The 17,375-nt window shown below is 36.4% G+C and overlaps 1 protein-coding gene across 1 annotated transcript in view; it reads left to right on the top strand.

The window, feature by feature from the left end:
* Positions 1-2,766: 2,766 nt before the first annotated feature.
* The window catches only part of LOC137650934 (KRAB-A domain-containing protein 2-like), a 19,243-nt gene continuing 4,634 nt past the window's right edge, over positions 2,767-17,375 (top strand). The window contains exon 1 of the mRNA XM_068384077.1: positions 2,767-2,878. Within this exon, the coding sequence (XP_068240178.1) occupies positions 2,767-2,878 (112 nt within the window). The remainder of the gene's footprint in view (positions 2,879-17,375) is intronic.

Raw genomic sequence — 17,375 nt, 5'->3', positions numbered from 1 at the left:
CGAAGCAGATAAGATCCAAGTACTAGCAAGATAAGAAACAGAGAAGACCAGAAGTCTGATAGAGCCAGATTCTAACCTTCCCTTCAGACAACAAAAGCCTATCTCCTAAAGATCCTGGCAAGGTCGCCAACTGTTACAATCTTAAAATCGTTACAGGTTCTTTTAATAAGTATAATAAATATCAACAACACCAATTGAAATATGGGAAATGAATATAAAAAGAAACATGAAAAAACACAATATGTTTATTCACAAACTTGCAAAGAAAACTAATGTTACTTCTTCGGTTATTTTAACTGACAAATCAAACCAATCAAACACCAACAGGAAAGGAGAACAGCCAGTAAGGTAGAAATACTCAAGGAATAGTTTTCTGCAGCTGCTGAGACGATACTGGTACTGAGACTGCAGGCTTGAGAACATTGCAGAAGGGCAGCTGAGTACAGATGAAACGGGCACGATGACGTCTTCGAATCCAGTCATCGTGCCAGTTTCATCTGAACTTCAGCTGCCCTCCTGCAATGTTCTTAAGCCTTACTTCAACAGTGTCATCGAATTCTTGGAAGAAGACCTTTGATGTCCCATGTTGATCCCACCCTTTTTGTGACGTCTTCGAATCCGGTCATCGTGCCAGTTTCATCTGAACTTCAGCCGCCCTTCTGCAACGTTCTTAAAATTGAAGTCTCCGTACCAGTTTCGTCTCAGCAGCTGCAGAAAACTATTCCTTAAGTATTTCTACCTTACTTACTGTTCCTCTTTTCTGTTGGTGTTTGATTGGTTTGATTTGTCAGTTAAAGTAACAGAAGAAGTAGCATCAGTTTTCTTTGTAAGTTTGTGTTTCTTTTTATATGCATTTCCCATATTTCAATCAGTGTTGTTGATATCTTTTTTACTTATTAAAAAACCTGTAACGATTTTAAGATTGTAACAAACGTCAGCAATTTGCGATCGAAGGTAGAGTAGTCATATTCCAACTTGGACAGTTTCCTACTGAAGCAGGCCAATGAACGAGGCAACCTGTTAACCCCTTGCTTGAGTACAGCACCAATTGCAACATTGCTGCCATCAGTGGAAGGAAAAAGAGGGTCATGTGGCCCAGGAAAACTTTGAGCAGCAGTGGTTGATAGGGTATTCTTTGTATTGTAGAATACCGCTTCTTAAAGGGGACCCGCCTTCAGGTTTTTTGGCTTGCCCTTGAGGGAGGCATATAGGAGAGCAAAAATGGTGGTAATTGATGGCAGGAACCGATGGTAATAGTTAATCATGCCCAAGAGTTCTTGCAGTGCTTTAACGGTCGAGGTCATGTGGGAAGTTCTGAAGGGCTGCTACCCTAAAAGGGATGGTGTAGACTCCTTCAGGAGGGATGCGGTGCCCTAACAACAATACTTTGTTGGCGCCAGATGAACACTTGTTGTACCAGACTACAAAGCTATTCAGTTGTAGGCAGTCAAAAACGATGCGTAGTTGACTGAAGTTCACCTCTTTGGAGGGAAAAACCACAAGTATGCCGTCCATGTAACTCATACAGAAAGGAAGTCCCCTAAGATGCCAACCCACGAGGTGTAGAAAAATAGCCCCAGCATTACGAAATCCAAAACAGTAGTAATTGAAAGTGTATGCACCGAGGGGTAGTGGTGATGGTGGCCTTGGATATGTCTTTTGTGTTCATTGGTACCTGATAATACCACTTCAGGAAGTTGAGCGTGGAGAAAACCTTCTCTTTTTGCAAGTAGAAGGTAACGTTGGCAATGTTTGGGAGGTTGTAGTAATCTGGTTCTGTCTGCATATTTAGATGAATGAAGGGATCCATCTTTCTTCAGGAGGATTTTAAAGGGTGATAAACATAGGCTCGATGCCTTTTGGGAAAGGCCCATATCTTCCATTTCAGCGAACATCTGTTCAGCGTCTGCTAAACAATCTGGTGCCAGACGCCTGAATCTGGTGAACACTCGGGGCCCCATATTCTTAATATGATAAATACTGTGCTTGGCAGGAACCTTGGGCATTTGGTGAATTTCTGGACCTAAAACTTAAGGGTACAACGTGAGGAGGTGGGCATAGGCATTCGTAGCTGTGCTGATGAGGAGCTCATGGTTGGAGGGGCCGGGTTGAGGAGATGTTGACGAGTAAGAGTCTGCGTTGACTAACCGTCGGTGAGAAATATCAACTAGCAGGTGAAAATGGGAGAGAAAATCTGAACCGGGGATTGGTAATGTGGTGTCAGCAATGAGGATCTTCCAATGATATTTCGTGCTCCCAAACGATAATGTGAGGGTCTAGTACCAGCGGATGGGGATCTCAAGATCCGTTGGCAGCTGCCAGGCGGACATCGGCAGGCATAGACAGACTACGTCGTATCCTGGAGAGTGTCCTTGGTAGAAGAGAACAGCTTTGATAGAAGAGAACTGCAAGCAACAGTGTCTACCAAATATCGCATGCCCTAACCAGCATCACGTAAAGAGAAAAGATTAGTGACGGGGGAGGCAGACACCACAAGCGATGGCCTAGTTCCAATTTTTTTTGCCACTGTCAACCATTTGCACGTATCTTCACAGCAGCCATGAATTTGGAGTGGTATTAGCATAATTGCAGCCAATTGGCATCAGTAAGTGGCCGGATAGGTCGTTGGTTGGAGCATGAGTAAGGTGTGGCATATATGGGTGGTGGTCAGCTGTGTCGCTGCTACGGCACATTGCGGGATGGGCATTTGTGTCCTAAAACATTCATGTCAGCTTCGGTTGATGTTGAATTGTTGTCCTCTTTGTCATGAGTGGAGGCATTGATATAGGCTTTGAAGGTGGTGAAGTGGTTATCCACGAGTGTGTCGACTTTGGTCATCAGGGCCTTCATGGTCAAAGTATCTACTTCGTGGATGGCAGTATGTACAGGTTTGGCCAGGCATTATACCCAAAGGTCATGAAGTAGGTACACCTCCCGAGAAGAGTCATTTGCGGCTGGTTGCAGGCAAGCAATATTTGTCACTTCCTTGAGGGAGAGCAATGCCTTTTGGTCCCCTAACTGATGTTGAGAGAGATGAAGAATCTTGGCTATACGGGTGGCGGGCAATGGCAAGTACTACCCTGTGGAGGATTTATTTTTGTTTATTTTAATTTTCTTTTGCCAAATCCAGAGAGGGAGAGAGAGAGAGAGAGAGAGAGAGAGAGAGAGAGAGAGAGAGAGAGAGAGAGAGAGAGATTGTGTTAGTGAGAGAAAGTAGTTAGTGTATCGATTGTTTGTGGTGAGAAAGACTGTTGGTTTAAATGAGATTGTTTGTTTATGTTTTTAGTTAGGTTACGACAGTGGTGAATGTCTTGGGTGAATGCTTATTTTGATTTGACTGCTGTTCGATTCAGTTGTGTTTGAATGCTGGATTTTACCTTATTTAATCTTTTTTCGACCAACGTGGAAGTTATTATATATTTCAACAGTAAGTACAGTTTTGTTTATCTTTGCTTGTCGTGATTGTGAATGATAGGAACAATTTATTATTTATCTTTGATTATAGTGCGATAGTTCAGTTAGCTAGAAGTGTTCGTAAGTGTTTTTCTTTTTTATTTTGGCAGGCCGTGATTCCTCCTTTGGGGAGAAGATTTATGTGAAAGTGATTGTTGACGACTTGGCTATAATAAGGAACTTGGCACAACTGCTTGGATTTGGTTAATTGTTGATGAACTGGCCTGTAATTGATTGTGTTAGACTGCTCATTTGGATTGACCAAGCTTTGATGACCTGGCCTGTTAACAAGATTACGTATGACGATGATGATTATGATGGCAACGCTCACGACCCAAAATCAATTAATGCAGTTGTGTTGATATTTGTCAGTGTCATGGTTGCTACAAAGTTGTGGTTTTGAGGGAATTAAAGACTGTTGGCCCTTGTGTGGACGAAAGTGTCCACTCAGAATTATATATATATATAAATTTCATATTGGTTGTGCGGTTTAGTTTTAAGTTTTGTTAGGGTTTCAATTTGGTTCATTTGAATTATGTTATGTTTTTTGTATGTTTTGTAAGTTTTTAAGCGTTATTTATTTTGAGGGTTTATTTGAATGGTGGTATGATTAATGCCTGTTTTGTGTTAAGTGTATGATTATTGATAAGTGTGTTTTTTTTGGTTTATGATGAGTGTTTTAGTTTGTAAGGAAATATAGTTTTTAGGATATATTTTGTTTTGATTTTTGTCCTTTTGTCCAAGAGTCCCGCTGCTGATAACGTAAGGGGAAAGTTTGTTTTGTGGAGACCATTGTCAGTAAGTGTGATTCAGGGTGTGGGGTTGTTTTGCAACATCCCGCCACATTATTTTGGCGCCCGAACAGGGACTGCCGAGGTGGGATAGGAAGCTGGACTGTTGGACGAAGGACGAAATTAGGATTAAGGTTGATGAAAAATGGAGGATCAATTAAGGGTTTTGAAGGAGGAATTGCGGCTGAGTAAGGAGCATGAGGAGAGGTTGCTAGTAGAGAATGAGAGGTTGAACTGGGAGAATGAGGCGATGCAGAAGGAGCTTAGGGAGTTAAAGGGAACTGTAGAGAGAGTGGAAGAATGTGTTGAGATGAGGATGAAATAGAATGAGGAACGAATGGAGAACCGATTGGAAGCTATGATGGGGCAAGTCTTGGGGATGATGAAAACTATAATGGGTGAAGGTGCAGTCGGAGGAGTGTCCTCAGTTTCGGGTAATGGGTTGATAGTGGATGAGAAGGCTAAGGTTATTGATAATGGAAAAGGAAGTGATAGTGATAGTAATAGTAATAGTGATAGTGAGATTGAAGATAAGGGAATAAGGCATAGTAAGGATGAACAGAAATATGATAGGAATCATGAGAAGAAAGGTAAAAGTGATGTGAAGAAAGAGAAGAAAAAGTATCTGGCTGATAGCAAGGACGATCGTGAATGGGTGAAAGTGGCGAGTAGGAAAAGGGCTAGGAAGAGTATGATCAAGGATAGGAGTATGACTGTGGAATTAGATTCCTTATATTCTAGCGAGGAAGTAGGAAACAAGAAGGAAGGTAGCAGTGATGATAGCAGTGAGAATGAACGTGATATGTGTAAGACTGTGTTTATGAGAGAGGTACCTCGGTGTGAAAGGTTCAATGAGCATAGTAGTAGGGATGTATACGAATTTTTCAAGCAGTATGAGAGGTATTGTCAGGATAAGTATGGTGATAGTAAAAGAGTTTGGGCTAGGGAGTTTGGAGAATATTTGACTGGGTATTTGTTGACGATGTATGGAGTGATAATGAGTGTAATTGACGTTGATTATGAAAGTGTGAAAAAGAGAATAATTGAGCAGGTAAAACGTATGAAAGGGAGTGTTAGGTATAAGCGTAAGAAAGATTTTGATGAGGCAAGGATGAATGCAGGAGAAGCTATATCAATGTACGTATGTAGGTTGGAAACGTTAGCTAGGAAGAAGTATGGGGATGAAGGCATAAATGAGAATAAGGAGTTAATGAGGAAGTTTTTGGCAACAGTACCTGAGAATGTATGTGAATTTATTCATTTGAAACGCAAAGAGAAAATGAGGTGGACGCAAGAGAGATTGACATGGGATGATATACTAGAGATAGTTGAGAATTATGAGTTAGATAGGTGCATGAAAGAAAGTAAATCTGTGAGTGTAAGAACCGAAATGGAAGAAAGTGTAATAGAAATTGGTAGTTATAAGGATGCAATTTTGAGAGGACCAATGAGGGTAGCTGATAATGTAGTAGATAGGAGTGTTAGGGCGAGTAATGTGGGAATACCTGTAAGGAAAAATGAAGGATTTAGGCAGGGTAATTGGCGCAATAGGGATAGGAGCATGAGTGCACATCGAGGTATGTCAGATAGCCGTGTCCGTGATGAAAAGTGTTATAGGTGTGGGAAAGTAGGTCATAAGAAGAATGAATGTAGATGGGCTCTAGGTGCTTGTTTTAGATGTGGTGAGGTAGGGCATAGTATTAGCGAGTGCAAGAAAGAGAAAGGGGTAAAATGTTATCGGTGTGGTATGACTGGGCACATAGCGAGTGGATGTCGTAGTAATCATATGAATGTAATTTGTGGTAATTGTGGTAAGGATGGTCATTATGCTAGAATGTGCAAGGAGCCGCGGGGTAAGTGTACTGAATGTGGTGTAGATGGGCATGTAGCTAGGGTATGTAGGAAGAAGGGAGTAAATCAGCCAGGATATTTGGGAAACTAGAGTGTAAGAGGGTTCAGCTGGGTGAGTCATCCTGTGTTTGTGAGAATGGGATGAGTAATTGGTTGGAAATGAGCAAGTATGAACCTAGTATGCATGAGAAATTAGGGCTGGAAAATAAACAATTAGTGTTAGTTGAATATAGGAAAAAGAGGCGTTTGAAAGTTTTAAGTGAGGAGAAAGTGCAAGGGAAATTTATAGGTATAAGTAAGAATACGAATAAGTATGACAAGGGTGTAAATGTACAAGTGAGTGTGGAGAATAAATGTATTAATACAGATGAAACGTGGCTGAGTATGAATGATACTTATAGTGTGTGTGGCTTTTCCTTAGGTGATGTAAAAGAAAGGATGACGAATGCGAGAGTGAGAGATAGGAGAATGATTGGTAGTGTGAATGAATCTTTTGCTAAAGTTGAGAATGTTTTTGATGAAATGGATGAACTGTTTATAGAAATGAGTGTAATTTTACGGCCAGATGAGAACGAGGTAGATATGATTCTACATGATATATTAGATGATAGGGATTTAGATAGGAATAGTGTTAATGTAGCGAATGATTGTGATAAGGAAGAAGTGAATGAGAGAGTATATGGGGGCCCAGTTACTCGGAGTAGAGGTCCCGTTCCCGACTGCGACTGGGTTTTGAAAAAAATAATGTAAGTGTTGTGTGAGAAGGATTTGGCAAAGTAAGGGGGGAGGAATGTGGAGGATTAATTTTTGTTTCATTTTTTTTGGTTATTTTCTTTTGCCAAATCCAGAGAGAGAGAGAGAGAGAGAGAGACAGAGAGAGAGTGAGAGAGAGAGAGAGAGAGAGAGAGAGAGAGAGAGAGAGAGAGAGAGAGAGAGAGATTGTCTTAGCGAGCGAAAGTAGTTAGTGTATCGATTGTTTGTGGTGAGAAAGACTGTTGGTTTAAATGAGATTGTTTGTTTATGTTTTTAGTTAGGTTACGACAGTGGTGAATGTCTTGGGTGAATGCTTATTTTGATTTGACTGCTGTTCGATTCAGTTGTGTTTGAATGCTGGATTTTACCTTATTTAATCATTTTTCGACCAACGTGGAAGTTATTATATATTTCAAAAGTAAGTACAGTTTTGTTTATCTTTGCTTGTCGTGATTGTGAATGATAGGAATAATTTATTATTTATCTTTGATTATAGTGCGATAGTTCAGTTAGCTAGAAGTGTTCGTAAGTGTTTTTCTTTTTTATTTTGGCAGGCCGTGATTCCTCCTTTGGGGAGAAGATTTATGTGAAAGTGATTGTTGACGACTTGGCTATAATAAGGAACTTAGCACGACTGCTTGGATTTGGTTAATTGTTGATGAACTGGCCTGTAATTGATTGTGTTAGACTGCTCATTTGGATTGACCAAGCGTTGATGACCTGGCCTGTTAACAAGATTACGTATGTCGATGATGATTATGATGGCAACGCTCACGACCCAAAATCAATTAATGCAGTTGTGTTGATATTTGTCAGTGTCGCGGTTGCTACAAAGTTTTGGTTTTGAGGCAATTAAAGACTGTTGGCCCTTGTGTGGACGATAGTGTCCACTCAGAATTATATATATATATATATATTATTGCATATTGGTTGTGCGGTTTAGTTTTAAGTTTTGTTAGGGTTTAAATTTGGTTTATTTGAATTATGTTACGTTTTTGTATGTTTTGTAAGTTTTTAAGCGTTATTTATTTTGAGGGTTTATTTGAATGGTGGTATGATTAATGCCTGTTTTGTGTTAAGTGTATGATTATTGATAAGTGTGTTTTTTTTTTTTTTTTGGTTTATGTTGAGCGTTTTAGTTTGTAAGGAAATATAGTTTTTAGGATATATTTTGTTTTGATTTTTGTCCTTTTGTCCAAGAGTCCCGCTGCTGATAACGTAAGGGGAAAGTTTGTTTTGTGGAGACCATTGTCAGTAAGTGTGATTCAGGGTGTGGGGGTTGTTTTGCAACATCCCGCCACAACCCCAGAAGGTATGTTTTGAGGGTGTCGTATGCTTTTAGGGTGTCCCCTTGTTTTCAAAGTCAATCAAAGATTTCTGGGAAAATGTCCTCTGGGATCGCCGTGAAGACTTAGTCTGCTTTGGTGCTTGAGTGAGTCACGCCCTTGATGCGAATCTGAAACTTGGCGCACTGAAACCAAGTAAATTGCCCTTGTACTGGCGAAGGGCAGTAGTTCCATGGATGTGGCATAGAGAGAAGAGATGGGATTGGAGGGCGGCATCATCATGCAGTAGGGCACAGCAGTGAGGGGGAAGGGGGGAGGGAGCTGTTCCTCCGGCAGTCACCAATTGTGCAAGTTGGCTGTTAGAAGCGAGAGGAATACAACTGAACTTTTTTAAACAAGCAAGGAGCTTATATACAAGTACTTGTGAGCAAGAACGTTACAAATATTCAAACCAGCTAATGCATGAAAAAATGAAAGCTTAAACAGGCTGTGTTAATAGTTATATTGTACAAGCTTTTGTGAAACACGTGCAGTACAGTATGTTTGCATAGTTTTCCTTATGGCTGCAGTGGTCAACTTGAAAAGCTCCATCAAACTGCAATATGCTCTCTGAAAACATTATGCAGCGAAAGGAAAAAGAGGTACTCAATGAAGGAACAGTTAGAGGAAATGCCAATTAATGGTGCCTTGTATGGTGAAAGAAAAGACTATCACTGGACAGTATTCCATGCTTCGACCCCATACTACTGGTTGACCTCTATACACACGTATTAACTTTTAATAGAATAGCTATGGCGTCTTAGCCTTACATTCTGCCAGTGACTGTGGACTAAATAAGGAAGAGAGTATTTATTATTATTGTTTTTAGCTAAGCTACAACCCTATTGTGAAGAGCAGAATGCTACAAGCTAAAGGGCCCCAACAGGGAAAATAGACCAGTGAGGAAAGGAAATAAAGAAACAAATAGGATAGTGTGCCTGATTGGTACCCTCAAGCCAGAGAACTCTAACCCAAGACAGTGGAAGACCAAGGTACAGAGACTGGGGCAATGGTTTCATTCTGGCCTGTCCTTCTCCTAGAAGAGCTGCTTACCAAAGCTAAAGAGTCTCTTCATCCTTTACCAAGTGGAAGGTAGTCACTGAACAATTACAGCGCAGTAGTTAGCCCCTTGAGTGAAGAAGAATTTTTCGGTTATTATTGAGGCGTAAGCATAGAGGGATACTAAGCAGTACTATATGGCCAGCCAAAGAACCCAATAACTCTCTGGCGGTAGGATCTGCACGGTATTTCAAGAGCTAGGGTAGTTAAAAGGTTGGAAAATTTGTGTAAGTAATTCAAGATGCATGAAGACATTATATGCTACAAAAGACAAGATACTAATGAATCGGCAGTTGTATGAGGAAAGTTTACTGAAACTAATATTCTTAGACTATCCATAACTATCCCAAGAGTGTGTGCCCATTAACGACCAAGGCGTTCTGCTACCTATGCAGATGAGACTGAACGGAATTTTAATGAGAACGCACGGATCATACTTTCTTTATAAAGGTATCGGAGCATGAAACGTGGCAATAACCAATTTAATCAATGATTTCTTGCTTATTTTTTTTCTATTCCTTCCACCACGCATTTAAAGTTAATTTTTTTAGGATATATTTAGCCGGATAATGACATAGCCAAACGCCCTTTTTTATCGTTATGCAAATGTCAGTTTCTAATGATAATGTTATAATGAACCAAGAGGCCAAAAGATTACAGTCGTGTACTTTACGTGTGCGTTATAGAAGGCTTTGTGTTTATAGTAAAATAAATTTCACATAATAGGATGCTTAAAAATAGCATTATGTCTCCTCAAGTATTCTCCCCAAGTGACAGAGTACAGACAGTATTAAACAAACTTTTATCTGTTGCATGTAAATATGTGGAATGAATACTCTGCTGGCAAAAGTTCAACTTGAATATCTGGTTGAGTTTACTTGAAAATATATCTCTCAGACTTAAAAATATATGTATGTGTGTATAATTTTTTATTGTTCATCGCGTTCATGTTTCATTGTGTTTGCATGAACCGCTTGATAATATATAAATTGTATATTTCATATCCCTCTCCATTTTATTACTGGAAAACGAGTGATCATCATTGGCCTGGAATAAATCATGTCACTGTTTTTGTATCAAGAATAATTAAGAGGAGGTGATGTCACTACGAGTGAGGTACCTATAAATCTAACAGCTTATTTCTTATTTGATAAAAAGAATCACTGGTCAGTCCAGATCCCCAAAAGCTCCCACAGCATATTTGCTTCTCTAATATACAATTACCATTTTCCCATTCCTGTTACTGTATCATCCCTTCGAACAATTTAACAACTGAGTAAATTTGAAAGAACTGATGGGCTAAGGGAGAGAGAGAGAGAGAGAGAGAGAGAGAGAGAGAGAGAGAGAGAGAGAGAGAGAGAGAGAGAGAGAGAGAGAGAGAGAGAGTCAAGTTTGATCATCAAATCACCTATTTTGTTTATAATGTCAACGGGGAAATTATTAATTCTCTTCCTTCAATTCTGCCAATCTGTATCAGATAAAGTCCTCTTTAAATCTCAATCCATACTGTATTCTTAATCATATGACAACACTTAAATACTTATTGATAAAGTATTTTATTGGAACCATGTTCCACTGATAAAGTTACTCAAATCTTATTCATTGTTGTTCATGCTTGAGATTATTATTATGATGTATTTACTGTAATTGCTGTTGGAACTAAAGAATTAGAATCAACTCGATTTGTAGTTGATAAGTTTATAATAATTTGCCTGAACGATATAATTACTGTAGGATTGTATCTGAATGTTCAGGTTTCTATCTTTTCTATTAACAATAAATTGGTATCTTGTCAACATTCTTTGAAATAGTTCTGGCAGAAACTTCCTTCTGTATTATTGTGAAAGAAGTCAAGTTTGAATATCTTGAGATATGATATCATCATCAGAGTAAACTGTATTCGAAATAGAATAGAAATATAATTTCATTGTAATCCTTACCTTTTGGATTTTTGTCATTGAAGTTTAGAGTACGAACTAATACTAAGTCTGAGGTATATTGTTCTTCTTCTTCAAATAATTATTGGAAACTTCCCTGTCTTGCGTTCTGCTATCGGGAGATAAAGTTCCGCTTAAACTCGATAGTTCTTGTAGTGTCTGCAACATCGCCATCCTTGTGAGCTAAGGATACGGGATTTGGGGGAGCCTATAGGTCCACCTGCTGAATCACCAACAGCCATTGCTAGGCCATCTCTCGTCCTAGCTTGGGTAGAAACCTTTGGCGCTGATCATATGGATATATGACCAGTTTCTAAGGCATTTTCACTGTCCCTTGCCTCTGGCATTGATGAGCGACCATTAAAGTATAGACTTTTCACTAGCCTATTGCCGTCTATGTTTTCCTCACGACAGAACCATCTCAAAATACTCTGATCCAACCTTTCATTTATCCCGACATTTTTACTACTGCTATGTACATCCACATATCTCACCAGACCAATCCTCAAATACTTACTATGCAAACAGTTCCCTTCAATAGCTTCAGCTTATTTTATCCGTATTCAGCATCCACACCTCACTACCATTAAGAAGAGATGGCTCAACAGCCTCTTCATATTTTCCACCCCAGGCTTCCTCGGAACATTTAGTTCTCTTCCTAATCTTTTGCACGATTGGTTGGCTCTATGATAGGGGTGAATGACTCAGTATATGGAAGGGTTCACCGTGCTGCTAACGGACCTTATGTGTGAGGGTTAAATGCCACTACTGTTGTGGAAACTTCACGCACAGGATGACGGGATTTGCAATCAAATGATTATTATGCTCGCGACTGTTTTGTTACTCTTTTCTCAGAACCCACTCTTTTCTAGGGGAAACGGCCTAATATATATATATATATATATATATATATATATATATATATATATATATATATATATATATATATATATATATATATATATATATATATACACATATAGATATATATATATATATATATATATATATATATATATATATATATATATATATATATATATATATATATGTATATAGAAAAAGTAAATCTACACAGAGCTTTCCTGGTTTACCAGCTATTCTTTATCCTTTGGGTAATAAAAAAAAGGTCCATCCGTTCTCAGGCCATTTCTTTACATCTTCATTGAAATGCAAAGAAGACGGCACCTTTGATGGGGAGAGGTAGGCTACGATTTATCGGAGATTCCAGCGGGAATTGGATTCCATTTAACCTTATGAAGATTCCTTACACCAACACACATATTAACGATCGCCTTATTCTCTCTTTCTATCTACCTGCTTATCTATCTCTATGTAACGCATGTGGGTACCTACACACCTCTTTATATATATATATATATATATATATATATATATATATATATATATATATATATATATATATGTATATGTATATATATATGCATATATATATATATATATATATATATATATATATATATATATATATATATATATACATATATATATGTATATGTATATATATACATATATATATATATATATATATATATATATATATATATATATATATATATATATATATATATATATGAAAAAGTGAAAGTACGCAGAACTTTCCTGGCTTACAGCTTTCTTTATCCTTTAGGTAATAAAAACAAGTCTGTCCGTTCTGAGGCCATTTCATTACCTCTTCATATATTGGTGTATGTGTATGCGTGTAGGTACCCAGGTGCATTACATAGAGCTAGATAGGCAGGTAGATAGAGAGACAAAGAGAGAGAGAATAAGATCATTCCTATGCGTGTTGTTGTAAGGAATCTTTATGAAGTTAAATGGAATCCAATTTCCGCTGGAATCTCCGATAAATTGTAGCCTACCTCTCCCCATCAAAGGTGCCGTCTTCTTTGCATTTCAATGAAGAGGTAAAGAAATGGCCTGAGGACAGATAGACCTTTTTTATTACCCAAAGGATAAAGAATAGCTGGTAAGCCAGGAAAGTTTTGCGTACTTTCACTTTTTCTATACAATTATATTCAGTCAAGTGATAAGATTTTAGGTGATAATGGTGAGAAAAAGTTTGTCTTTTATTTCATATGAAGAAAACGAATAAAAAAAATGCTCAGAACACGTCCAGCTGTAAGTACTGAACGATGAATGGCGTATCTTTGTGCATTATTCGTCTTTCCTCTCAAATTGTATGCTTACAACAAGTTTTCTAATTCTAGCTCATCAAACATTAAGACACACTTATTTCATTATGAAATAAAGTCATAAAGTGGGAAACTTCAAAGATTCTAAATCAATCAAAATGTTAATGAACTTATATATAAACGTATGGAGTACTTCATGAGTGCAAAAAATATATCTTAGCCAACACCTAATTATATACCATTTAAATAAGGAACCTTCACTTAATCATTGAAAAGATGGCACTAACATCATAACTGACAACCACCGGACAAGTCTTTTAATCAGTTTTTATCAATCGAGAAAAGCTTGAAGATGATCAACAAATTTTTATTTGTTCATATTTTATATAAACACGCACTTACGAAGGAAGCAAAGAATTTCCATGGGAAGAATCAACGATAAATTTGATAAAAATATAAATAAAGGGAAGTCTTCAACTGAACCTATCCTAGGATGTAGCCTTTTAGCGTACTGGTACGGGTTTGCATCAACTCTCCAACTCTCCTTACTAGTATAGAATTGAGCCCAAACGCTTGAAAATACGGCTCAACAGTCATCTACAAAGTGCTGTGGAAAATTATTAAGCTGGTTAACCAGTAAAAATCAGGGGTTTTATATATCAGGGCGAAGAATAAGTAAATATATGATTATTCATTCTTATCTTTATTTTTTGAGGCACAGCAAGTGTGTTTAAACTGTTAGTTTACGATCGAATTCAATCAAGAAGATGGTTTATTAGAAATAAAACATCTCTTCTAGGTGTTGTCCTATTTGCAAATCTAATTTTCAGAAACATATTCTGGATGTTTCTTCTTCAGTTGCATAAAAAAGAAAATGGCACATTGATAAAATCTTGTAAATATTTTTGATGACCAATCTATCCTTAGAAAATATTTTAGTTCTTCCATTCTACTCATCTTGAAGAAATTTTCCCCAGTCTGGTCTTCAGCTGCTGACTCTCATCTCAAGTTGTTTGACAAATATTTCCGGTGAATAAATTTCTTTTTCCTGGTGCTGGTATTGTCGTTCAGTGAGTTCTTTATGCATGTTGCATACGATTTTTCAAAATTCTGACTATCCCTTGCATTGTGATATTCCCAGACTATCATCCAGTATGTAGTACTGGATATGCGGTTTAATTCTATCAGTCTGCTTCTCCATCATAAGGCTCAACACAACTCATTGTTCTAAATGCTTTATTCCAGCTGTGACAGATTGTAGAATGATTTTCCTACTCTGGTGGTTAAATCGATGGAACTTGAAAAATTCAAGCCTGTTGCAAAGGTTTTTCTGTTGAACAGCTTGACAACAAAAGTCTCGATTCATAGTTTTATATATGACTGATATATTTTATTGTTGTTATTGATCTGAATATATTTAACAGTTTCTTATTACGTCTGTTATATATATATATATATATATATATATATATATATATATATATATATATATATATATATATACATATATATATATATATATATATATATATATATATATATATATAAATATATATATATATATATATATATATATATATATATATATATATATATATATATATATATATATATTTCATTATATCTGTATTTCTTTTCTGCACTGGGCTGCTTTCGGTGTTGGAGTCCTTGGGCTGGTAGCATGGCGCTTGGCCAAAATTATTTTATGAATAAAGGCCATTTTATTTTATATATAGATCACTGGTACAGGCATATATATATATATATATATATATATATATATACATATATACGTATATGTAAATATATATATATATATATATATATATATATATATATATATATATATATATATATATATATATTTATACATATATACGTATATGTAAATATATATATATATATATATATATATATATATATATATATATATATATATATATATATATATATATATATATATGTATATATATATATATACATATATACTGTATGTGTGTGTGTGTGTTTGTGTGTGTGTATGATTGTATTCATTGTATATAATAGAAGCCACAGGAGTAGAATGAAAGACAGGTGTGTCTCTTCAACATATTTTCCAGGTTCAATAATGGAAAAATAGACTAGACTTACAAATTGAAGCAGAACGTCAAACCTTTCTGGGAAATATATATTTTGATTAATCGAGTCCTGCTATTAAGGCAGAAGTAAGCTCTTACAAAAGTCTTCAGAGATAAAACCCTTCCATTAATTAAGTCTCAATGGAAAACTATGCCACTCTATATCTCTGACTCATTTAGTTACGACATAAAAGGGCAGTATTCGATCGCATGAGTTTACATTAATAAAATCTGTTACATGTAAAAATTATTGTAACCGTAGAATACATTTTGAAAATATGGTGAATTACATTTCTTCTTGTTCTCGACTATTTATTGATATAGAATTTCTGTAACCGTGATTTGCCAACAGTTAACCTCCTCTGCCCTGTGGTTTAAATATATACATATGCTGTATTAATCTTTTGTACTGTGTATGGGTCTCGGTATTTAATATAGAGTAATAAGATCACGTTGTGTGTTATTTGCTATGGTCATAATGTGTAGAGAAGAACTCAATTGGGCTTAGCTGTCCTTTGAATATACCGAAGGTTTTCATGATGGCTAATCATTGTGGCCAAAACGGACTGTTAGAAGTCGATTAGGTTACAGTTATTGTGTTAAAAGGAACGAGGTCCCTTTAGTGAAAAGATTTAAAGATTTTAATTCAGAGAATTTTTTCTCTCTCTCTCTCTCTCTCTCTCTCTCTCTCTCTCTCTCTCTCTCTCTCTCTCTCTCTCTCTCTCTCTCTCTCTCTCTCACATGTAAGTGTATATACATATATATATATATATATATATATATATATATATATATATATATATATATATATATATATATGTATATATATATATATATATATATGTATATATATATATATATATATATATATATATATATATATATATATATATATATAAATGTTGTTGTATGTATGTACAGTGTATATGTATATATATATATATATATATATATATATATATATATATATATATATATATATATATATATATATATATATATATATATATATATATATATATATATATATATATATATATAGTAGGTTGGCTAGGGCACCAGTCTCCCGTTGAGATACTACCACTAGAGGGATATTAGATCCTTTTATTGGCCAGTCAGTAATATATTGGATCCCTCTCTCTGGTCACGGCTTATTATTTCTTTGCCTACACTTACACAGAATAGTCTGGCCTATTCTTTACATATTCTCGCCTTTCCTAATAAACCTGACAACAATGAGATACTAAACACTTCATCACCCAAGGGGTTAATTACTGTACTGCAATTGTTCAGTGTACTTTCCTCTTGGTAAGGGTAGGAGAGACTCTTTAGCTATAGTAAGCAGCTCTTCTAGGAGAAGGACACTCCTTAATTAAACCATTGTTCTGTATTCTTGGGTACTGCCATAGCTTCTGTACCATGATCTTCCACTGTCTTGGGTTAGAGTTCTCTTGTTTGAGGGTACACTCGAGCACACTATTCTGTCTTATTATTTTTTTTTCTTCCTCTTTTTTTTTTAAAGGGTGTGTTGGGCAGGCTTAATGGAAGGGCCATGGATGTCTGGTGGTTTATCAAGAGGTTGTCTTTTCCTCTTCTGATTCTTTTTCTTCTCAAAACCATCCTTACTGTCCTCCCTTCAGTTGAAGTGGCTATCCTGGAGGGTATTTAGCCTTGCATGGTGTATCGGCTCCTCCATGTTGACCAATTTTTCCGACTTTTTACTATAGTGTACGGGTTTCATCAAACACTTTATTTATAACTCTGTAAATATTGTTTTTGTTATAATTCTCGTTAATCTAGTTCTTAAGTATGATGTCTCTTTTTTATTTCAATTAATTCTTATGCTGTCTAAAGACATTGAATAAAATCCGGGACCAGTGCGTCCTAGATTTTGTCAATGTCGTTTTCTGTATTGTAATATTCGTTGTATTCA

The sequence above is a fragment of the Palaemon carinicauda genome, chromosome 12 (genome assembly GCF_036898095.1).
Source record: "Palaemon carinicauda isolate YSFRI2023 chromosome 12, ASM3689809v2, whole genome shotgun sequence".
In the NCBI taxonomy this organism is placed as follows: domain Eukaryota; kingdom Metazoa; phylum Arthropoda; class Malacostraca; order Decapoda; family Palaemonidae; genus Palaemon; species Palaemon carinicauda.
This window is presented reverse-complemented; position numbering and strand designations above follow the sequence as displayed.